Consider the following 23,352-nt stretch of genomic DNA (forward strand, 5'->3'; position numbering starts at 1 on the left):
ACTTTACATTGTTTTGGGAAGATCCAAGGCACCCCACAGAGCTGGAAGTGCAAGGCTTTGCAGCTGCTGGTCTTTTGCTATCATTTCCTCCTGGTGAAAACAGATAAGCAATGAAGGAAGGAGCCTTTTCTTCTGTGTTATTGATTTCTTTCAGCTGGACCCTGTCCCCATATGAGTGCCTGTTAAAATAAGGCCCCATACATATTTACAGTGTATGAAATAAGGAAGTATGTCTTGTTTAAACGAAAGACGCCTCTTGTTACAAAATGAGTGCTTTTCTGGTGATAAAGCACAAGCAAGGGAAGCAACAGCAAATATGAAAGACCCCTGGACACAATTCTTTAAGAGCAGGTTCTGTTAAATATCAGAGTCAGGGTGAGGCCAAGAACTACAGGTGGACAGGAGGTATGGGGATTTTGCAGGGCTAACCTGAAAAGACCTCTGCTTTCTGCCAGGTGTTTGGTAAAATTGCGCTGAACGATACCACAGAAATCAACCGCAACAACAACTTCCAGACCTTCCCCCAGGCAGTGCTGCTGCTTTTCAGGTGGGTGTCTGACAGCTCTGGATTGTGTCAGTCTGGGAGCGCAATTCCTCTGCTCTTGGGCACAGCTTATCTCCTTCTACCGTGTCATGCTCATAAGGTGAGTAGAAACATGTTGTCCCTTGGCGAGGGAGCCTAGGAATTATGTCAGATGAAACAACCAGTCCGTTAAGCCTTGTACCCTGCTAGCTGACACTGGCCAACACTCAGTGCTGGGGAGGGAGGCAAGTCCTCCTACTCAGAAGGAAGGTAGCCAGCTTTCAGGGCTCTCAAACATTGATATGCATCACAAACTCCTCCTTTCGTTCAAATCAAGCCATATGACTTCCAGCTTATTTTAGCAAGGAAAGGGACATGAACTCCCACTCATGCTTTGGCATGGCCATGCCTAGCTCAGCTTAGCACATCATCCTGCTCCAGCTGTGGCCAGGTGTGCCGGGGCCAGGGAGGGGTGCTGAAGGGGTGGGGAGTTGGCACAAATTCAACACACTCTCCTCATTTTCAATTACTTTTTTCGTGCAATCCATAGCCATGTCACACACGTCTTGATGACTGTGGCTGGTTGGAGCATGACAGCCCCGTACCCAGACTAGCCAAAGCCAGTCAGGAACAGCACACCGATGATGGCAACAAAGCCAAAAAGAGGAGCAGGGTATGCCAGTGTATGTCAAAGCCCAGCCATCAGCCTAACTTGCTCTTAATTGACCTCAGTTGGCAAAATTCCCATTAATGTCCATGGGAGCAGGAACAGGTTGCTAATGTGCCAGTCCCTCTCTCATCGAAGGTCACTGCTGTCTTCCCTTGCCCTTTGCCATGCCCAGGTGTGCCACCGGTGAGGCCTGGCAGGAAATCATGCTGGCATGTCTCCCAGACAAGAAGTGTGACCCAGAGTCGGAGCCGGCCAACTCCACCGAAGCTGATCACTCCTGTGGCAGCAGCTTTGCCGTCTTCTATTTCATCAGCTTCTACATGCTCTGTGCCTTCCTGGTGAGTCCACCCCAGCAACTGAAACCTGCCCTCTGTCAGACTGAGCCCCTGCCTCCCCAGATATCTGCACTGCACAGCAGAAGAATGATTTCAGAGAGGGGAAATCTCCCCACGGAGTCTTTCCCAGCAGCACCCTTTCAGTGACAACACCCCTTTGGTCACTGCCATTCCTGCCTCCCTCCAGCTCTGGAGGATGCTCTGCTTCCAATCCCAATCCTTTGTGCACCGCAAAGGAGTGCTCTTCCCCCCTCCCCCTCAGTGAGAAGACCAAATTAGCGTGTTGTGGGCTGTGCTGAGGCTAGCAACGCCTCAGCCACACTTCCCACCTTCCCTCCTACCTTCCTTCTGGCTGCTGAGCAGGTTTTTCCTCCCCTGCCAGCAGCAATGACTGTGAGAATACACATATCCCACTTGCATCTGCTCCGTGTTGGCAATGCGGCGTCACTCAGAGCGACAGCACATGCTCTGCAGCTGGCATCAGTGCGCAAAACTCTCCCAGTGAACAGCAGCAACATTTTAAAAGTTTTGGTCTTGGGCCAGAAGAAAGGACTTTTATCTCAGCCCCACTGCCTATAGAGGATAAATCCCAGGTTCTCCTACCGCTACCCTCTTCTGCTAGGCAAAGATACAGGTAAATAAAAAGCCATCACAGCATGTCTAAGCATTCAGCAAACTTGGGCCTCATCCATTTAGTAGAGAAGAGAAAAATCTGACCAGCTGAGAATATCCCACCTCTGTGATCTTCCCATTTAAACTGGGGGGGCTGGCATGGGGGAACAGCGAACCCACCCCCAATGGCTTCTGAGTTTTATAAGTCCAAATCCAGACCTTAAATGGAGAACCTGGTAAAGTCTGCTGTTACCTGCCTCATCCATCAAGTCATCTCTGTCCTTGTTTGCAGATCATCAATCTTTTTGTAGCTGTTATAATGGATAACTTTGATTACCTGACGCGGGACTGGTCCATTTTAGGACCACACCACCTGGATGAGTTCAAAAGGATCTGGGCAGAGTATGACCCTGAAGCCAAGTAAGTAACCCAGCCTCGATATCAGAGCTCCTTGGGAGAACAGGCCGATTATTTTGTGTTCCCTAGACCCAGTGCAGTAAGTGCTGTGTTCCTCCTGCAGGAACACTTTTTTCCTGAAAAAATCCTAAAATAGATACCTCCACAAGGTATTGCTGGCGAATCCATAAGCCAGCAGTGCATGGATACACACAAAAATCTCAGCATTTAGGTTGCACTGTTACCTAGCAGTACATTGCTTCACTTTCAGTTGGGGGAAATATAGACTGTGTAGGGAGGGGCGGCAGGAGATTAAGCAAAGGAGGTTAGGGGGTTTGTTTATTGTGGCATGTATTTGAGATATTGAGCTGTGACTCTTCTTTTTGACTTTCTACTCACAGTAGAGCTGCTGTGCTCAAATCTTCGTTTTGTCGTATGTCATACAGGCCCTTCACAACCTGTACCTTTACATGGCTGCGTTACGTTGTCTGCAGGGTTATTCACATCAGCAGACTTGCAGGGATTTAAAGTTACACAAGAACAACTCACACAAGGGCTTAACTGACATTTAGTATTATATGCTGTTTGACACATGCTTGGGCTTAAAGTGCATTTAGATCCCTGTGGCATTACAGTACAGCTGACAATTGTAATTGCAAAGTCCCCTTCATAACACAAAAAGCGTGGAAAGAGATCTTGGCATAAACGAAAAGCAGATCTCTTTAGGAGACATAGTGTCAAGATTAATTTGGGCTCGGGTTCTGCAGCATGTGAGGCCGTGTCACGTTATCAGAGTGATACGTAAATCAAAACCCTTCTTCCCATCCACGGTGACTTCCCAGAGAGTCTTTTATTATGAATAGGGGATAAGCACAGAAGTCTAATAAATACACTGTTTGTTAAGAAAACAGATGCTACTATTTGTGCTTGTTTGAAGGCAAGACTGCAGTGTCTGAAACCATATAATATATAGCTGCTCAGGCCAGATGACATCCTGTTCCTTCCCATCTATAAATGGGAAGCTCTTTTGTTCTTCTTCCCCATCTGTGTCCCATGCTTGAAGCCCCACCTCTGGCTCTGGTAGCTCTTATCCCTCCATGAGAGAATTCTTCTTTTGAGATGCCATTTCCAGAACTTAAAAGAAAGCCAGCTGCTGCTGTGGAGGAAATTCAGCACTTTGTTTCGCGCTGGCTCCAGTGACAGCCCAAAGCATAAACAAGTATCAAAAGACAGTGGCTTGGGGCTATTTATATGGGAGGTAAAGCACCAGGAAAAAAGAGACCCTGTGCACCTCTGTGCCTGCTGTAGCCCTAAGACCAACAAGTAAAAAAGCAGCCATAGATTTTGAGCAGGTCAGTGGTGGGGGGACAACCCCAAATTGTCCACGCATGCACTAAGAGACTGCAGCATTCAGAACACCGAAGTGAATTCTTGCAAGTATTGACTCATGGATGACTGACAGCTGGGTTTTCCATACTAGTAGGAGTTACATGAGCGCTGGGCAAATCCTGAGCAATGCACCAAATGCAAGAGGCCTGAAATAATACCTTAAGCTGTGCCCGGGCTACAAGGGGTGGCAGCGGGGGGGCTGGGAAGATCTCGGTGATACTTCTCCCTGCAGCCGCACTCTGCAGGTGGATCAGCAGGTCGCCCCGCGGTAAGGATGTGACCCTCACTGTGCTTTCCTCTTTAGAGGACGGATCAAACACTTGGACGTGGTGACCCTGCTCCGGCGGATTCAGCCCCCGCTGGGCTTCGGGAAGCTCTGCCCTCACCGGGTGGCTTGCAAAGTAAGGCCTGCTGCGACTCGGGGAAGGCTGGGAGCCACAGCAGCTAAATAGCCCGCGGGGGCGTTTGCTAGCCAAGCCTGCAGCGCAGCCCGGCCGCCTCCCGCTTCGTTGCCCGCCGGGCGGGGGCTGCCGCTGCCGCGGGCGGGAGCGGCGGCGTGTGCTGCCCCCGCGTGGGTGCTGCCCCCGGGTGCGTGCTGCCCCGGGTGCGTGCTGCCGGGGGTGGGTGCTGCCCCCGGGTGGGCGCTGCCCCTGGGTGGGCGCTGCCCCGGGGTATGTGCTGCCCCCGCGTGTGTGCTTGGGTGCTGCCCCCGGTGCTGCCCCGCCGCGGCAGAGCCGGCAACAGCACCTGTTTGAACGGGCCCCCGCCCCCGCGGCCGCCCTGCGCCGCTCCCCGGCGCCTCTGGGCGGCAGCAACCCAGCCGAGGGCTGGAGGGTCACTAGCAGGGGGGTGGTCGGCTAGGCAGAGACATCACCGCACCGCCAGCCTTCTCTCTAGCTAGGAGAGCATCCGTGCTAACTGCAGCTCTCAAATATTGAGCACTGAATCAACCACGCATATGTCTGTGATATCAAACACACATCTCAAGACAGATTAGGACAGACAGAAATAACAGGGCAAGTAAAAATATCTCTGAGATTTTCTTTGGACTAAGCAGTGCACCAAAAACCTACTGTTACCTCTCATTCTTGCTTAAATAAGTGACAGATACTAAACAGCAGGATGACCATGGTATTAAAATACGTGAAGGGCAAGGACAGATTTTCTGTGAAAATGTCTCACTCATTTCTTTGGTTGTGAGACTCCAGCTATGAAAAAGGACTCTCTCTAGTGAATAATGACATGTTTATAACGTTTATGCTTCCTTCACTTGAAGTTCTTTGTTCATCTCCTTGCAAGTCCCAGAGTTTGAATGTGACACTTGTAGTTGGTTTTTATATCAGTCTCAGAGCAAAATGCAGAGCCTGGGGCCTGTACACAGAAATATATGACTTCTATGGCCTACTGCCGATCCCTTTCAGTCTGCTGTCCAGCAATTGTTTGTTGTCTCGATCTAGTTCAAACACCGCAGTCTATGATTGCAGTGGTAGTGATGGAGGATGACAGCCTTTCCTCCAATTTGGTACTGAACCCGGCCTGTTGCATGAAAAGTGGCAGAAGACAGAGCTCGACCAAAATCAATCCCTGAAATCATAAGAGTTCAAACCAAGTCCCTGGTGTCTCTTATCTCCTGAGGCAGAAGTAAGGACGTAAGATTTGGTGACTCTGCCACATCTGTCTCAGATATTGTTGGTCTCACTGAAGTTCACCCTGCAGCTGCAACAGTATTCAGCACTCACTCTCTGTCGTACATGGCTTTACAGAATTACTGCAAGGCAGTAACAGCCTTGTTTTAAAAGGGAGAGGGCAAATAGCTGGATAAAGCAGACCAGCTTTCAGGTTCAGCTAATCCCCTTTTTTCAAGCCTGTCACCTAAACGAAAAATTCTGGCACTCTGTTTATATACATTTGCACCAGGCACAGCTGCAGGCGAGTTTGCAAGTGCCTCGTGAGGTATGAAGTAAACAGTTTGCTTCTGATAAGAAAAAAAGATGTCATTTAAAAGCTGAATGGTTTGGAGACTGGAACAAATCTCTGTCTGTGTCATACACTGTGGGCAAATGCCCACTGGCCACTGGGGAAAACAAAGGTTAGTAAGCGATAGCCACATTGAAGAAAACAGAGTATCTAGCAATGGGAGAGAGACAAGCACACCATGGCTGAGACCATCGTGTGTACTTTTATATGACAAGTACTTTTATAATTGTGCAACTAAATCCACAGGCCATGGATGCACATGTAAGAGGGGTGGCTGGTCTGGAGGGCATCATGAGGGCATAAGGAAGAGCATGCTTCAGTCTATGTGTTGGCAGTATGATTGTTCTCTGTCTTCTTACTCCACAGCGCCTTGTCTCCATGAATATGCCACTGAACAGTGATGGGACTGTCATGTTCAATGCCACTCTCTTTGCATTGGTCAGAACAGCACTGAGGATAAAGACAGAAGGTGAGAAGCTTGCTGGCTGCAAGGGTACAAAGGTAGCTGAGCGGTGTTCACACCAAAGTGTGCTGAGCTGGAATACAACAGTAAGGACATCTTGTGTAAAATGATCCCAGTCACTCATATGCATCACATGGTACAAAAAGCAATGTAAAGATGTTTGGAGGAATAATATCTTCTAGGCAGAGAACAGTGCTTCCAGTTACCTAGAAAGCCAGTGCTTCCCATAGTATCATCTCAGATTGTTGATCACGTTCTTTAAAAAGTTTTAGATCAATGTCTGCTCAAACAGCAATCAGGGGAAGGAAGAAGGGCAAAGAAGCCATCGCTTGTGCAAACTGGCTGCAGAGTTGGGCTGCTCTTTTGACTGCTGTTGCCACTGATCTTCCAGTCCAAGGCGGGCAAAAGAGCTTGGACTTGAGGGTCTCACCTCACTAAAATTCCTCCTGTGCTTCTATTACCATGAGTTAACATCCGATTGCAGTGACAGTGGTGTAGTAGGCCTAAAGACAGATGAGGAGCAAAGAGACTCTTAATAGCTTTGCATAGAGCAGTGGGTATAGTTGGGGAAAGCAGACAAAATTTTGGGCTCAGCTTGTCCCCTTTGTTGCACTCTGTCACCTGCTGTAATGAAAGATATTGGTCCTGAGTCAAAGCCTGGGTTCATTTATTGATGAGATGCTCTAAAAGAGAGTATAGGTCTGTGATTCACAGCTAAACACCTCTGCCTCAGGAGTGGCTGCATTACATTTCAGGCATAGGAAAGGAGAGACCAGCAGAACTCTAGCTTACTGTGCCAGGATTATACTGACAGCTGAGCCAAAAAAAAAGTGGTAAAATTAAAAAATTATATTAAGGCCTTGGATGTTGTGCTAAACAGAATTTGACTGCAGCCAAAGAGGCTCTCCTGAGGAAAAAGCCGACTGCAAGACCTGTAGGACATCTTGTGTCTTACGAAACAGAAACCCAGAAAGGACTCAATTTTCTTGTCCATCTTAGCCTCAGACTCTCAGAGTCATTGCCAGTGAACTCCTGGGAAACCACCTAAAGCCTCAGACTGCGTTCTTTCTTGCCTTAGCAGGATCTTGCAAGTGGTTAGGGCAGGAGTTTGGAATTAGCCCTCCTGAGTCAGGTTTCTGCCTTTGATGCTGTCCACCTGTTTCATCCTCAGCAAGTTCCTTAGTGTCCCTATCTTCACTGCATCCCCTTAAGAGAGCTACTGCCATGCAGAGCCCTGTGAAGCACTACCCGAGGAGCCTTAATGCTGGGGAGCAATAAAAAAAGCTGCAGGAACAGCACCTTTAGGAGGTCAAGGTAGTGGTTTCATACACTTATAGAGAGAAAAGAGCTTCAATTATAAGGGGTTTGAAGGTAAATCAAGAAATAAAATTGAAGGTGAGTTGTTTGGGAGGAAATTAGTATCTAGAAGGAAAGGATATAAACCGAATCTGCTTCACTCACTCTCAAAGGGGTAGTGTGGCTTGGTTAATGTCTCATTTAGCTCAGAGCCCTGTGGAGGAACATGCAGAGTCTAAGTTCAGACAGTTACATTAAAGGCTTGTTATAGCCTATGCTGTTCTTCAGAGAATAAACACAAATATCCTGGGACAGTCCTCTTGAGTCGAATAGTGAAAGCCTTGCATGTGCCTATAGTGCCTTGTTGGAGCACTGTGCAGACTCTCCAAAGCAGACTCTTGGCACCATGTGAAGAACTTGGTTGCAACAGGTAATTCTTGGGAAGTGCTGCAAGCAGGCCTAGATCTTCAGATTTCTAGATGCATCTTTACCACCAATTATTTGTGTTCCCCAAGCTGTAGTTTCCCATTAACCGACCTCTATTCTCATCATATTCAACCTTCACTGGATCTCAATTAAAATTTGAAGTGTTAGATGAGATTGTTGCTTATCAGGATGAGGTAGCACCGTGATTCTGTTGTTTCTGGCTCTTGCAGACTATCAGTCAGTAACACAATCACCTTCCTACCCTGAGATGACTATGCATATTGAGGAAGAAAACCTCTTGCTGTGAGGGGGCTTTAGCAATGGTCAGAGCATCTCTTTGCCCAAAACATTCCGCTACTGAAAAAGCTCTGATATTTTCTTCCTAAGATTGCCATGCCAGACGTGAAATTGCTGCTCTGCAGGGTCTGCTTAATTCCTGTCTCTGATGATTTTCACCCTGCAGGTAACCTGGAGCAAGCCAACGAAGAGCTGAGAGCAATAATTAAGAAAATCTGGAAGCGCACCAGTATGAAGCTGCTGGACCAGGTGGTGCCCCCGGCAGGTGGTGAGTGCAGGATCTTGTCCCAGTCTCTGAATCTCTCTTTTTCCCCACCTGACATGTCCTACTCCACCTCATGATCATCAGGTGGGATATGGGCAACAAACTTTCTTCTACAAGCTGTTAACTCTATTGCATCAGGCTGAGATCTGTTTCTGCCTGTACTAACATGAATATCATGTTCTTACTGCTGAGAAGTCAGGGAAGGATGAAATGGTGCATAAATAGGAGTTAGAAACCTTTATTCCTAGATCTTGCCCCTGTTTGAATATTTACTCCCCTGGACATTACATGGTGCTTGCTGGAGGCGCAGGGAGCAGGCAGAGCGAAGTAGCTCCAGGGAGGATGATGTGAACTTTATCTGACTGCATAAGAGATATGGCCTTACACTCAAGTTAAAGATGCAGTCCCATCTCATAACCCCTTCATATTTAGAAAAACTACCTTTACTATGGCATATTACTTTTCTTTCACTCACATAACTGCTTTCTACTATGATACCTGTCAAAGACTCATGTACCTGGGGACATTCCTCAGTCAGTCTGAACTTGTGTAAGATTGCTGTGGGTTTCTATGCAGCATCCCTGGTAGGATGTAATTAGCAGGCTTCTGGGCAACTCCTTTGCTAGGCTTCTTGGGACCCCAGGTACATAGGCATCCAGTGTGGCCTTCACTGACCTTCTGGGTGGCTCCAGGGGCTATAGCACAAAACAGCACTTGGCAGTCACTTAACAGTTGCAGCCAGATCCTGAACCTTGCTCAGCCTGCTCTGAAGTCAGTGGACCACATCTTACAAAATTTCCAGTGGGTTTGGAGAAGGGAGGAGAGTTACCTGGATAAAAACTTAGTGCACATTTTGGCTGACTGACAGTTTGTATTGAGTGAGAATACAGCAATGACTGCGTTTCTGGGGAGAGGTGGTCATTTTGGTTCGCTCACACCCATGCTAGGCACAACCAGACAGAATTTCAATGCAGAGAAGGGCCAGATCAGGTCTGGGATGGATGGTCAGTCAGATGCTGTTGGTGAGCCCAGACTCTTGAGTATGTATTACCCCAGGCTATCACAAGACAGAGCAGCATGCGTTGACCTAGACTGAGAGGCTGCTGCTATAGCAAGATCCTATGTGGTAAACCAGTACCAGAGACTGCAAAGGTTAGAGGCACTTCACCGTAAGCAACGTACATCCAGAGGTGCATAGCTATGGGGGTTCTCTGCCAGCAGAGCCAGTCTATGCAAATGCCACATCCACCTCTCCTCCTGACTACTTACAGCAAGCTCTGGCTGTGGAGCATCCTTCCTTCAGCCCTGCATCCCGATGCCGTAAAAAGCAGAGATGTACTGCAGTGCCTAGTGTTTCTGCTGCGAATTGCAAGGTTTACATTAGCAAATACACTGTTTAAAATCAGTTGCTTATTTAATTTATTTTTTTTTTACTACTCCTTTGCAGATGATGAGGTGACTGTTGGGAAGTTCTACGCCACTTTTCTGATTCAGGAGTATTTCCGGAAGTTCAAGAAACGTAAAGAACAGGGACTGGTGGGCAAGCCCTCCCAGCGCAACGCGCTCTCCTTGCAGGTGACAAGCGGGCACAGGATGGACAGGGGTGGTACAGTAGAGGCATTTGACCCCACTTCCCTCTCAACCCTTCTGGGGGCTGCAATGGGCTATCCCCACTGGAAAGGAGCTTGTAGACCCCTTGAATTACCACATCAATCCTTTTGGATAAACTTGTATGTACCATGGGCCACATCCCTTAGCTCTGGAGGTGGAAGGCACAAGTGAGGTGTATCCACAGTTTATCAATCTGCTGGTAATATTTGAAATTTGGGTTCCTTTTAGAGACCTGGTATGATGTGTCCCCTTTCTGAGGGGAGTCACTTTAACACGGTCAGGGAAAGCATGTTGCCAGGAGGCAACTTCAGTTGAAAAGCAAAAAGCAGACCTGGATGCCAAGGCTATCCAATGGATGGGGCATCAGGCTCTAAGACCTGGGATCTGTTCATCACTGTGCTACATGTTCACTGGGTGGACTACCAGGCTGTGTGAAAGAATGAGAAAGCCCCATTGACTATACAAGCAGCCCCATTTATATCCCTCGAGTGTACAGTAAGGAAGAAGGGTGACTCTGGAGTTCCAGCACGCTAAAAAGTGCTGTGACACAGGCACAGATACAGACTGAGGTCTTGGTGTACCCACAGCTTAACTCCCTGGATGGACTTCCTGGAACAGATTCCAGTCCATGAGGGGTTTGAGGACTGTCCAGGTCCAGATGCCGGAACTTTAGTTATTAAATTCAAATTTAAGCTGCTGATTCAAAAGAAGAGATTTTTAGAGGCTCCAAGTATGTGGTTCAGCTGGAACTGTGGCTGCTCTAGGGCTTCTGGTTGTGGATCTGAGAACCCAAAGTTGAAAGCCTGCAGACTTGCTTAGTCAAGCCTGTGGATTTATGTCTATGTCCTGTTGTGATGAAGCCAGGGGACTAGCAACAAACATTCCTGAGTTTAATTGCTAAGAGTTTTTCCCTCTCTAAGCTGGAGATGAAAGAACAGAATTTGTTGGTGTTTTTCTAGGAGCTAGGGATGCTGTATTAAGTAAAAGGGCTTCACACTACTTAGGAAGAAATAGCACTGCTTTTATTTCTCACATACCCACTCGGAGATATGAAGCTCTATAGTTTGCTGTTTTGCAGGCTGGTCTGCGCACACTTCACGACATTGGGCCAGAGATCCGACGAGCAATTTCTGGAGACCTGACAGCTGAAGAAGAGCTAGATAAAGCCATGAAAGAAGCTGTTTCTGCTGCTTCTGAAGATGATATCTTCCGGGTAGGTGCTGACCAAGTTTACAGGCTGAGGCTAGGACCAGTAGCTGAGCTCAGAGAGTGCTACATTCTCTTTTATGCACTCTGTATTTCAGCTGGGCCCTCCTTCTTGTTTTCTAGACCCTAAAGTGGTGGACTCGGGGTGCCAGATACTGAGATCTTTGAACAGTTTTTATCCCATTTTCTCCTCAGTGGAAGTTTCCCTCATAAAACCTAAATAAAATCAGAATGAGAATGACCAAAGAGTCTGAAGAACAGATCAGTTCAGCCACCCTATAGTCTGCAGAGCAGCAGCCAGGCACATTTCAGTGTTTTGTTCACTCCTCCTTTTAGTGGCACAAGTAGCGTCCTTCCAAAAAGTACACCAGAACCCAACAGAGCTCCCATGAAAGGAGCAAGTTACCTAAATCTTCTCTTTCTTATTTCATTCCTATTTCTTGTAATTGTCTCCTCTGGTAATATTTCCTCTCCTTTGGCATTTTCCTCCTTTTCTTACAGAATGATGCTGTCAGTCCCTTTCATTACTCATCACCTAAACAGTACATAACTGGCTCATTAAATCTTTCTTCATTTGTTCCTTCGGGTGATTAATGGCTTCTGGTGCTCTTCTCAAATTCCCTCTCATGTCTAAATGCTGCTTTGTAACTGCACTGTGAATATCAGAGAGCAGTTACCTAGTTTTTGCATTGCTACCCAGTCCTGCACTCCCAGGATTGGTGGGAGGTGTAGAGACACCTTTGCCTCACCTATGCACCTGGCCAGTCCTCTGAAACATCTTAGAAAGCTAAGGCCTTCACAGCCTGCGTGTACCTGGCCTCTCTGACTGAGAAGTCCATGCACTATCCTCTGGCAGAGAGAGCACAGTGCCATCATGCACACTTTGGTCCTCACACTTTTTTTTCCTCAACAGGCTAAGCAGGAAACACCAGGGCCCTTGCACATCTTCTCACCCACAAAGGGAAAATAATTTCTGTTTCTCTGACAGAGAGCTGGAGGCTTGTTTGGAAACCATGTCAGCTATTACCAAAGTGATGGCAGGAGTGCGTTCCCCCAGACATTCACCACCCAGCGACCTTTGCACATCAATAAGTCTGGCAACAACCAGGGAGATACTGAGTCTCCATCTCATGAGAAGTTGGTGGACTCCACCTTCACTCCCAGCAGCTACTCATCTTCAGGCTCCAATGCCAACATTAACAATGCCAACAACACTGCCCTGTGCCACTTCCCCAGCCCACCCAGCTACCCCAGCACTGTCAGCACAGTGGAAGGCCACGGGACCCCCTTGTCACCCACCATACGTGTACAGGAGGCTCCTTGGAAACTACCTTCCAAAAGGTAAGCTTCACAGAGCAGAGAGCGGGGCAAGGAACCGGAGAGAGAAACATGAATGCAAACACCAGAGCACTGCTGCCTAGCTGAAGTCACCCACCAGACATTGCCCAGCCTACAGTGTGGATTGAGCCTTCTGGTTCTCCACTTGTGCCAAAGCCCGTGGTGCAACAGATATGCATCAGTTGACCACTGCAAAGAAGCAGCACTCTCACTGACCAACACACTTGATTTCTTTGGGCTTTATCATGAAGAAACCTTTGTAAGAACCAAAAGGAGCCTTATTTATTCCTACTTCACCACAGGGAGGTGTTTTATCAGCTGCCAGCTGAAAGACAAAGGGACTTCAATTCATCTCTTAAGCACTCAATAGGGGGCTTGGTGGAAATCCGTGTTTTTTCATTCAGTGGGTCACATCCCTACAGAGGTCACCAAAGGCATTCTGGGAGGAGGGAGGCAAGGTTTTCAGAAATGTAATACTGTGCAAGGCAAAGAAAATCCCCTTCGCTGGACAGCTTTCAGGCTGTCTACATACAGATGACCAATACGAAAGGAGTATCATTTTTATCAGTGGGGGATTTTTTTTTTTAACGATTTCAGTAACAGCAGGAAGGAGCTGGTAATTTTTTTTTCAGTTCAGAGAGTGGGAGATGTGAAAAGGTGGAGAAATGCTGCCCCAGCAAAGGACAGATTAGGACAATAAGATGGAGGAAATTCAGTGGCTGCAGCATTGCCCAAGTAAACAGTCCCGTGGTTTTTCTATTTCATGCCTTCCTGAGGGAGGCCACAAGAGTTGCACAACATGTGTTACCAGCTGCCATCCCCCTTTCTGACTTGTGCTGATGTGACACTGCTAACATGGTGTTCTTTTCTCTCCTTGCTTCCTTGGGTATCTTCCTTGAATTAGGACACATTACTACGAAACACTGGGACGGTACGTGTTCTCCCTCATGCTCTAATGCTCTCTGTTGTAAGACCCATTTTTTGTCCCATTGAAAGTCCAAATCCTCATTAATGCTGAACATGAGCTCTTCTTTTTAGTGTGAGTAGGGCTGAAAAAGAGGTAATGATCACCATGACATCTCCAGAAACTACTCCCAACTCAGAGCTTTTCTGCCCACAGGCAGGTAGTGATGCATGGACTGTTTGTGGTTGGTTTCTAGATTTGGGTTTTTGAGAGTTTCTAGCTGGGCTCACACATCTAGGCACTCTCTGATCACAGCACAGTGAACTACGCTCTGGCACGTTCATATAAAAGTTCTGTGTGGTTTTGGCTAAACACAGACTACTGAATAAGGGGAGCTGCCATGCACTGATTTCTCCCCTCTGCGCCTTAGCAGTTTTACTTGCCTCCCATCTCAGCAGGAAGGTCACTCCAGCACTGTCCTACAGGCTTACAGGCTGTTCTATACCATGTATATACACATTTCTCCTCGTGCTTTTTTCTCAAATCAAATGATTAAAATAATGTTTCCTATCCAGTCCCTGAAAGATTACAAAAACCTGCCACACTGCTCTCTTCTGCGAATGCTAGTAACAGACTGACATTGGCTCCAATACCTCCATGTCGGTATCTCGAAGATTCACGCTACCTTCAGATTTCACTTTGCTCCTCAGAAAACACAAACTCAGAACGAAGTGAAATATGAGGGCTGAGACATGAAACAGAGGGACAAGGAGGAGGCAAGCAGGGAATTAAGGGCTGTCACGCTTGAGGGTTTGAACAGATCCTACTGAATTCAGTAGCAGCACTCTGCAGTTAGTGCTGAGAAAAAGGGACCAAAGATGGAAAAGACATCAAGGAACGAGAGCATGAACAGGAAGCAGAGGGGAGAGATGATGCAGAGTAAGGGATTTGGGAGGCAAAGACCATACACTGCAGAGCTGGGAGGGTTACTGCTAGTGTCTAGGAGGCTTCTCTGAAATTTGTAACCAAGGCTTTTACAACAAGGGAAAAAGCTGTATTTCCAAGAGCCCGTCTCAGATTTTACTTCAAGTTCAGTGAGGTGTATCTTTGGAAATGTGCTGTGATATGCACATTTATAGAGTACATGTAGTCACAAATGACAATAATATGTTTACAGTATTGTCTGGCATTGATTTAAGAAACTCTTCCTCTGAAAGAGGACACAAAGGTTGTTGCTTTGTGAACTCTGCAGCTCTGTTCAGTCATTGATTTTTCTATGATAGCTCTTCAACATTATAATAAACTGAGACAGATGGAGACTGTAATTCTTGTCTTTATAACAGGTTGTCTTTACCATCTCCATATCTTGACTTGTCTTTTTTGCTCATTAGCTCCAGTTCCAGAGACAGCCAGCTGGCAATTGTTTGCCAAGAGGAAGTGTCTCAGGATGAGACTTACGATGAAAATTTGAATGAAGACATTGAGTACTCTAGTGAACCAAGTCTGCTCTCTACCGAAATGTGAGCTTTTCAGCTTTAGTCAAGGTGTTTGGGTGGTTCTTTAATTAAGGGGGAGAGGTGGGAAGAGGTGATGTTTTTCTACAGAAATTTCAATTTATGGGATAAGGCCAGAAGACCGTAGGCAGACAACTCAAATATCAGAAAATAATTTTTTAAAAATACAGTTCAGCCCCGGGAAGTAACACTGGAAAGGATATCTTTCACTTTTTTCCTTCTCTGAATGAGACATTTGGATCTGCAGGCCGCCCTCCCTACCATTCACTTCTACTGTCTAGTGTTCCCAGATCTCATCTTTAGAGCATTCTCTGTCTTATGGTCTCTTACTGCTCCTGGACCAGTTACAGCTCGAAGCTAGCTCGCTATTGCATCCATTTGATAGCATGATCTTCCTGGCTTCCCTGCTGGAAAAGGGGTTATTCCATCCAATATCAACTGCTTTTCTAGAATCCCTCTGTTCTCCTTTCCAGGCTTGCATACCAAGATGATGAAAACAGACAACTTACTCCACCAGAAAACAAGAAAGGAGAGGACAGCCGGCACTCTCCGAAGAAAGGGTTTCTGTGCTCCTCAGCACTAGGTAACATCCCAGCGTGACATGCGGGCTGTGCTCCCCTCTGCCTCAACTGAGTTCTCACATCTTGCTGGAGGAATCCCAGTGTGTGTGGGCACGGGTGTTGCTGTTTGCTGCATTTAGCTCGTGAGACCAGGAATCCCACGGCGTGCATACAATCCTGATCATGCACATGACTCCACTGACTTAATGCTCAGTCAGCAGATGAATCTGTGGCTGTTTGGGTAGTCCATGTGATCTGTTTGATTAAGCCTGCCTGTGAATTAGGGGAGTTTATTAGAGCACTGTAGACTCTCCAAACAATCACCAGGGAGTCACCGAATGGGCTAGCCTTGAGTATATGGTGTTCTGTTCTATGTGTATTCAGCAGGGAGAAAGAAGTTGTCTCTTTTGTCCGCTACAAGGAAAACAGTGCATTTCAGGTTAAGTTAATACAATACAAATTTGCTTTCTGCTCTAATTGTACCTGGAGATAGTCAAGTGCTTGAGCGTGCAGACTATGCTCAGGTGAAATCCATGAATCACAAGGTTTTATGAAAGCATCAGGACAAATGTGAGAGTCTGGAAGAAAATGAGCCCTTTTATGTAGAGTATTTTTCAGCCTTTTTCCTGAGTACTGGTGTGGAGAAAAAGGACATTTGGGAGAGAAACTAAAAAGAATCCTGTATATAAAATATATTCGTACAAAATAAAAGTGACAGACTAGGTAGTGTAATGTTTAAAGTGAGGCTACTGAGTCTTCACTCAAGTCCTTCAGGATGCTTGTACAATTGAGTATTTTAAAAACATTTACTTTATTTCAAAACTTAAAATATTAGGCAATGACAATTCCTATATCTATCTGTAAGGCCAAATTTGCAGTCCATCCTTGATGCAATGCTTCACTAAGTAGATTCTAGTGAATATTTATACAGTGATGTCATACTCATTTTACTAGTTTTTTTCTCTAGAAAGAGGAAATACTTTTTATCTGCATTGTAGCATTCATTCTCTGGGTTATAACATGTTTCCGCCAACCCCTGAGAGGGCCTTTTCTCAACAAATCAATATTATAGATACTTACTATTTTCCGAATTCTGATTTTCTTTCCTTCTTTAGAAAAATGTTGACAGGATCAAGAAGTCTACAAAACATTTTAGTGTGCCATGCAGCTCTATCTTTAATAATGGATTTATTTGCCATTTTTCAGAAGTAAAGCCTGTGCACTTGTCCAGAAATATACTTTGCAGTACTTTTAAACTCCTGCATAGGGAGCACCTTTCTCATATTTACAGAAGTAAAGTTTAATTTTATAGCAAGTAAACAATGCAACTGTTTCAGTAGCTCCCCTACAATCTTTTTTTTTAAGAGAAAAAACCCTTTTTTTTCTTCTCTTCTTTCCAATTTTTGAAAATGCTTCATGTCTATATAAGCAGCCTTCTGTTCAACAGTGAATTCAACCATTGATTAGTTCACTTCCACTTGACCTTGCTATAGACACAGCCTCACAAACTGTGGTATGTCTGGCAGCTAAGGGACACAGATCACATGCAAGCGGGAGGCCGATGTCACCTGAGCAGCCTGATGTCCCCTCCTGCATATTGTGTACAGCCAGGCACAGCACCAGAGCCTCAGCTGCCATCACCAGTCACGCTGAGGGCTTTACCTGAACCAGAGAGGTCTGAGAACACTTCCACCGCTTAGGAGGGAGATCAGCTGCATGGTATCTACTAGGACAGTGTTTTAAAAGAGCAAAAATAAAAATCATCATCCAGAATTTTATCTTGCAGTTTTCTTGGAAGGTAGTGCTGGTTCGTCCATGATGCTCGACTGCTTTTTGTAAATACAAATGCTTTGGAAAGGGCAAGGTGTTGAGGGAAAGTGGACAGAGCGTAAACTGTGGGTGTCTTTGCTGTATCTCCAATGGGACTGCACTAAAAGAAATTGAAATCAGATTAACTGTGGTGTGGTATGAGTGATGGACACAGTTGTGTGCGATTGCTGTTTCAGGTCGAAGAGCATCTTTTCACTTAGAGTGTCTGAAAAGACAGAAAAACCAGGGTGTAGATGTCTCGCAGAAGACAGTTCTGCCTTTGCATCTGGTACATCATCAGGTAAGCATTAATAACAACAAAGGGCCCAACAATGTAACTAAGACCCTGCCGTCTGCAGTGCCCCCCCGTTGTATCCCAACCAACTTTTTAAAAACCATTTGGGATAGTTTCTCACCCATATCAAAGGTCCAGTTTTTAGAAATCGTATTTGCCATCAAAAGCTCATTCCTGCTTTCAGGATTTTTATCATTCCCAGAAGAATGCTACAGGAACATGTCCTTTGGAGTGAGCAGAGTTATCATTTTCTGATGTCCATGAAAGTGTAAAACAAAAAACTAGCTAAAAGATACAAATAACCACCCAAATTGCATTCTGCAGTGCAGTGACACTGGCTTTGATGGTAGTATGCATATGAATAAAACGTGCAGGGTCTACTTTCATATTAATTAAAGGTAATCAGTAACTGTAATTAATCATTTTAAAATGTAAACTGATTACATGTAATTAATCAGCTTCTTAAGCTCTTTGTAACTGCATTCATCAGCCTAGCAAATATAGGCTTAGGCACGTACCTAGATGATTAGCCAGCTGTCACAGTCCAAAGTAGATCTGTGTCTTTTAGTTTGATGATGCCTCTTTTTGTCACCATAAAAGAAACAGGTGCAGGTGGTAGTGCTAGCCTTGCAAGTGAGGTGTCCTGCTCTGTTCAGTCCCCAGGGCAGGGCAGAACAGTCTTCCCACCTCCTTAGGCTGCCACAGGAGCAGAAAATGCCGTGCGGCAGGGGCGGGAGGAGTGAGAAGTAAGAGCAGAGGAGTGAGAGATGAGTGTGCTTGAGGCTCCCTGGCTCTTCTCGCCTCCACTCCCAGCCGGTTATCCTTTAAGAATCGAGCTCCAAAAAGGAGTGGTCTGCAGAGAGTTACAGCTGTGGTAGGGACAACCAGCAAATGTGTTGGGGTAGGGAGGAGTGAGCAGGGAAGAGCTTCCCACCTTCCGCACAGCAGCAACAGCCCTCCTGAGACTTCCTGCCCTCCCACAGCAAGCGAGGCAGAGGGGACACATGCCTTCCACTCTCTCAGCCCACCCAGCCTGCCTAATCACCTCCCTCCAACCTGTACAAAGACGATGGAGCTGCTTCACCCTTCCTCATTCCACCATGCAGCTCCAAACCTGGAGAGACGGGGCTCTACCCACCCCAGTGTCACTCAGCCAGACTGAAGGGCTACCCTGAAGCATCTGGCCTCCAGCTGACAACACTCAGCAGTGTTCATACGTTTATAAAAATGTTAGCCTACAACAGTGCTTAAAACAAGAACATAAAGTGGAAAGGTTGCCTCTGCTAAGCTCAATGGATTCGGTTGCTCGTGAATGCTTGAAGAGGTATTCTCACAAAATACTCATACATCATGATACGTAAATATATGCAGCTGAAGCTCAAAACAATCCCTAGGAGCTTCTTTCAGCCTCCTCAGTACCTTACATTTTGGATAAAACACCTTGTATATATTTCTGCCAACAAGCTGAAGAACTCATTCAGTTGTCCTGCCTGACAGATTTAGGGCTCTCCTTGAAGTCCTGGCAGTTTAAGGGATGTGCTGAGGCCATCATAGCCTGCAGGGCATGACTTACACAGATGAATTTTTAAGGGCTTCCTTCCTCACTGAAATTTGATGGGAGTCTGAAATCTAATTCCTAGGAAAATCTTGGTGAAGCTTGTAGGTGACTAATAATTGATTCTTTTGTTCATCCATCACTGAAATCATCAGCACAGCATGGGTATCGGTTCCCAAGGATTTCAGTGGGAGATGGCCTGAGCTTCACTTAACTTTAGATACCTTAAATTTAGCTGTCTATGTTAAACCGGTCAGTTGTCTCACTGTGGTCAACAGCGGGAAAGAGCATCTCCAAAGGGCAAGTATAATCCTTGTCTAAGTCTTGTCCTCCAGACAGCATTTTCAGGCAGGTATCCAAAAGAGGCAGAAAGCTTGATGATGTCTATCTACATAGTTAGCTGAGACTAAACACATAGCCTTCAGATAGCTGAAGCTGGATGAGACTAACCCCAGCCCGAACAAGAGGATTCTCTGCAACACAATCCACATGCTTTTGTATTTTCTATGCATTTATTTATTTGCTCATACAGTAGTATGAGCAGTAGTGAGCTCTGTGAGATGAGCTTATGACTCTGACAGCGTTGCTTATTGAACAAGGCAGCAGTCACCATGAATAAGGCATCAGATCAGCCCTGTGCAACAAGGGGCTGCTTGAGAAATTTGTTATAAAAGGAGGCTGGGTGACTCAGAGGTTGTGTATATGATTACAGGAAGGACTGGATGGCTCAAAGTATAATCATCAGATATTGATCCTCCCACCAACAGCAGATGCCTTAAAATCCAGTGGTGGGTTTATAGTTATTGCCAACTGCAGACACACCTAAAATTCACATCTGGTATCCATTCAGGGTCCACAGTATATACTTACAGAAAACACAGTAGTTGGCAGTAAAAGCTAGCAGTATTGGTAGTGGCAGTGGTAGGAAAATGAATTGCTGTCTCACCCACTGGAGAAGGGGTGGTGTTTCTTGCAAGGCTGTGGGCAGTGGGGCTGCATCCCTCCCATCAGTGCAGCGGCTCCAAGGCTGAAGAACTGCAGTCATGAGAGTTTTCAGTCTGGTGCTTTGCACTAGTGCAGGATAAACCATTTAACGAAAAGCTTGCAAAATAAGTTCTCAGGAAACATCCAAACTGTTCCAGCAGTGGCAGCTGTTTTAAGAAGCCTCGAGAACCTCCAGGCCTTACACGGGTAGTTTTTCTAGCACCTCCTCCTTCCAGCCCTGCTGCTAAGAGCAAGCTCTCACTCGTCTTGTTCCTCCTCTGTCCACAGGCGTTAGCAGTGGCCGGTCTGAGTCCCCTGCTTCAGCGAAGCCATTCCCCCACCATGTTCTCTCGGCTGTGTGCGACGCCCCCTGCTACACCCTGCAGCCGTGGCTGGCCGCAACAGACCATCCCAACTCTGCGCCTCGACGGGGCAGAGTCCAGCGAGAAGCTCAACAGCAGCTTCCCATCAATACACTGTGGCTCTCAGCACACTGACAACACCGGCTGCAGCAGCCCGAGGAGAGCCAGGCCCGTCTCCCTCACCGTTCCCAGCCAGACTGGAGGGAGCAGCAGGCAGTTTCACGGCAGTGCTGGCAGCCTGGTTGAAGCGGTAAGACTGCAGAGTCATGAAGGGCACAAGCAGTGTCAAGGCCAACAAGAAATGCGGCCCTCGGAAGAGCAGGGCAGCAGATATATTGCTGCCCACAATGCCAAGAACAGGAGAGCCCATCTCCAAGCAGGGGTTAGCAGCATGAATGGGAGAAGGACTGTTGGGGAAAACACAGTGGTAAAGAGGGTTGTGATGGGGTGCGATAGAGTTGATGATGCAGAGTACTAACATACATCTTTGTCTCTGGTTCCCTACCTCCTTTTGAAGGTCTTGATTTCGGAAGGACTGATGCAGTTTGCTCAAGATCCAAAGTTCATTGAGGTCACAACCCAGGAGCTCGCAGATGCCTGTGACATGACGATAGAAGAGATGGAAAATGCAGCAGACAACATTCTCAATGGTAACAGCAAGCAGAGCCCCAATGGCAACCTCTTGCCTTTTGTTAACTGCAGGGACCCAGGGCAGGACAGTGCAGGAGAGGAAGAGGAAGAGGTGCAGAACCCGGATTGTAGAAAAAGTCAGGAGGAGCTCAAGGACAGCAGGATTTATATCAGCAGCCTGTAGTTGCCAGGGCTGGAAGCGATGCTGGTTTTTTATTTGTTTCAATGTTCCTAATGGGTTTGTTTCAGAAGTGCCTCACTGTTCTCGTGACCTGGAGTAACCGGAACAGCGTTCTTCATTCATTTCTGTTGGGACGAGTCGCAGAGTTGGGTGGTGTAAGAAAGCTTTTCAGGAGTGGATATAACCCCAGCACGTGTCCATGAAGGAAGAGTGAGGAGGAGGAGGAGGAGGAGGAAGAGGAGGAGAGCCAGCTCCCTCTTTTTTTCAATCCCTGCACAAGGAACGACGACTGCCTCCTGAGCGCGAAAGGGAACGTCAGCTTCCTGTGGATGGCCCTAGCCAAAAGGACCCTGCATCAAACGGGTGTCTTTCAACTTTGCTTGTAAAAATCATTTTGCACATATTCTGTATGAGCCTCACCGTCTCCATAAAGCCAAGGCCCTTTGATTCGGAAGGAGAGGAAGACTTCTTCTGCTGTGGATTCCTGTACCGCGTGGGGGAGGAGGAAGCAGAAGAAGCCCAAGGGTACCCCGGGGGCAGGTGGCAACGCTGCCCAACCCTGCCGAGACTCCCAGGCAGCAGTCTCTGCCAACCAATCCGAGCTCAGGCAGCCACTCCTGCCAACCAATCAGAGCTCGAGCAGTCACTTGCCAGCCAATTCGAGCTCAGGCAGTCTCCTGCCGACCAATCAGAGCTCAGACAGCCAGCCGTGCCAGCCAGTGGGAGAGTGGGGATCAGGCTCTGCGGCGGGGCGACCTGCCCCGCACTTGCTGAGGTGGTGGGGGGCTTGTGTAGATCTCTCCTTGTTTTGCAGTTTGATATTTTCTTGAAAGCATGTTGCAGGTTTTATTTTGACTATTTTATTATTTTTTTTTTTTGAAGGGCGAAGGGAGTGTTTACAACATTTTGTAATCACCTACCTTTTTGTTTTGGTTTATTTTCACCTTTGCAAATGTTAAATTGGTTTGATCATGTTGTATTATTTAAACCGGGGTTTTTTTCTCCATTGAAATTTGGTAGAAGTATAACGATAGACAAGTTTTACCAACCATTATGTACACCAAGAATTTGTAATTTTATTTGCTAGCAATTGAAACCTCTTTTTTTGTTGTTGTTTTATAATTTAAAGATAGTAGGCAATGCACTTGATATAGTCTTGCACATCTGAGTGATTGATTTGGGTTCTTTTTTAGCGCTAAGTATATCTGTGTGCGTGGGAGCAATACAGAGCGAGTGTGCGTGCGCGCACGTGCGTGTGTAAGTGCATGCAGTTCTCCACATCCTGGTTTGAGCTGCAGGAGATCTGTATCTGGGGCCATTTGGATGCAAAAACAAACCACTGTCTCTGCTTTTGAACGGGGAATCAGTAACTCTTTGCATTTTCTGTTCCACAAGATATGCAAAAACAATGCAATAATATTCATTTTAAAATACAATTGTAAGTTGTGTTGGCATTAAAACTGTATAGAAAAAAAATTGCAGGGGTGGGGGGAAACAAAAAAACAGAAGGCGTTATGCTTCGATATATTCCGTGTGATGTTTTATTGCATTGATAATGTTTCTGTTGAAGAAACCGTTATACTTGAATTCAGGTCAGTTTCAGTATTTTTCAAATATTTTTTTAAAATGAATTGCAATTGTGCCAAGCAAAGATAATGAATTGAATTAAGTTTGTTTGAAAAAAAAAAGAAAAAAAAAGAATCACTTCTTGTATATTCTGCTGCATGTCAAGTGAATCATTTCGTATTTGGAAT

At 46.3% G+C, this 23,352-nt stretch overlaps 1 protein-coding gene across 1 annotated transcript in view; it reads left to right on the forward strand.

Moving 5' to 3' along the window:
- Positions 1–21,744, forward strand: part of CACNA1C (calcium voltage-gated channel subunit alpha1 C) — a 447,783-nt gene extending 426,039 nt beyond the window's left edge. Inside the window, 15 exon segments of the mRNA XM_068400796.1 lie at positions 456–547; positions 1,366–1,531; positions 2,433–2,560; positions 4,230–4,326; positions 6,269–6,371; positions 8,551–8,652; positions 10,097–10,224; positions 11,339–11,473; positions 12,455–12,807; positions 13,709–13,735; positions 15,100–15,228; positions 15,696–15,805; positions 17,789–17,892; positions 20,714–21,037; positions 21,305–21,744. Of these exon segments, the coding sequence (XP_068256897.1) occupies positions 456–547; positions 1,366–1,531; positions 2,433–2,560; positions 4,230–4,326; positions 6,269–6,371; positions 8,551–8,652; positions 10,097–10,224; positions 11,339–11,473; positions 12,455–12,807; positions 13,709–13,735; positions 15,100–15,228; positions 15,696–15,805; positions 17,789–17,892; positions 20,714–21,037; positions 21,305–21,601 (2,295 nt within the window). The 3' untranslated portion in view covers positions 21,602–21,744.
- The last annotated feature ends 1,608 nt before the right edge of the window (positions 21,745–23,352 follow it).

Source organism: Nyctibius grandis, chromosome 5 (genome assembly GCF_013368605.1).
Source record: "Nyctibius grandis isolate bNycGra1 chromosome 5, bNycGra1.pri, whole genome shotgun sequence".
In the NCBI taxonomy this organism is placed as follows: Eukaryota; Metazoa; Chordata; class Aves; order Nyctibiiformes; family Nyctibiidae; genus Nyctibius; species Nyctibius grandis.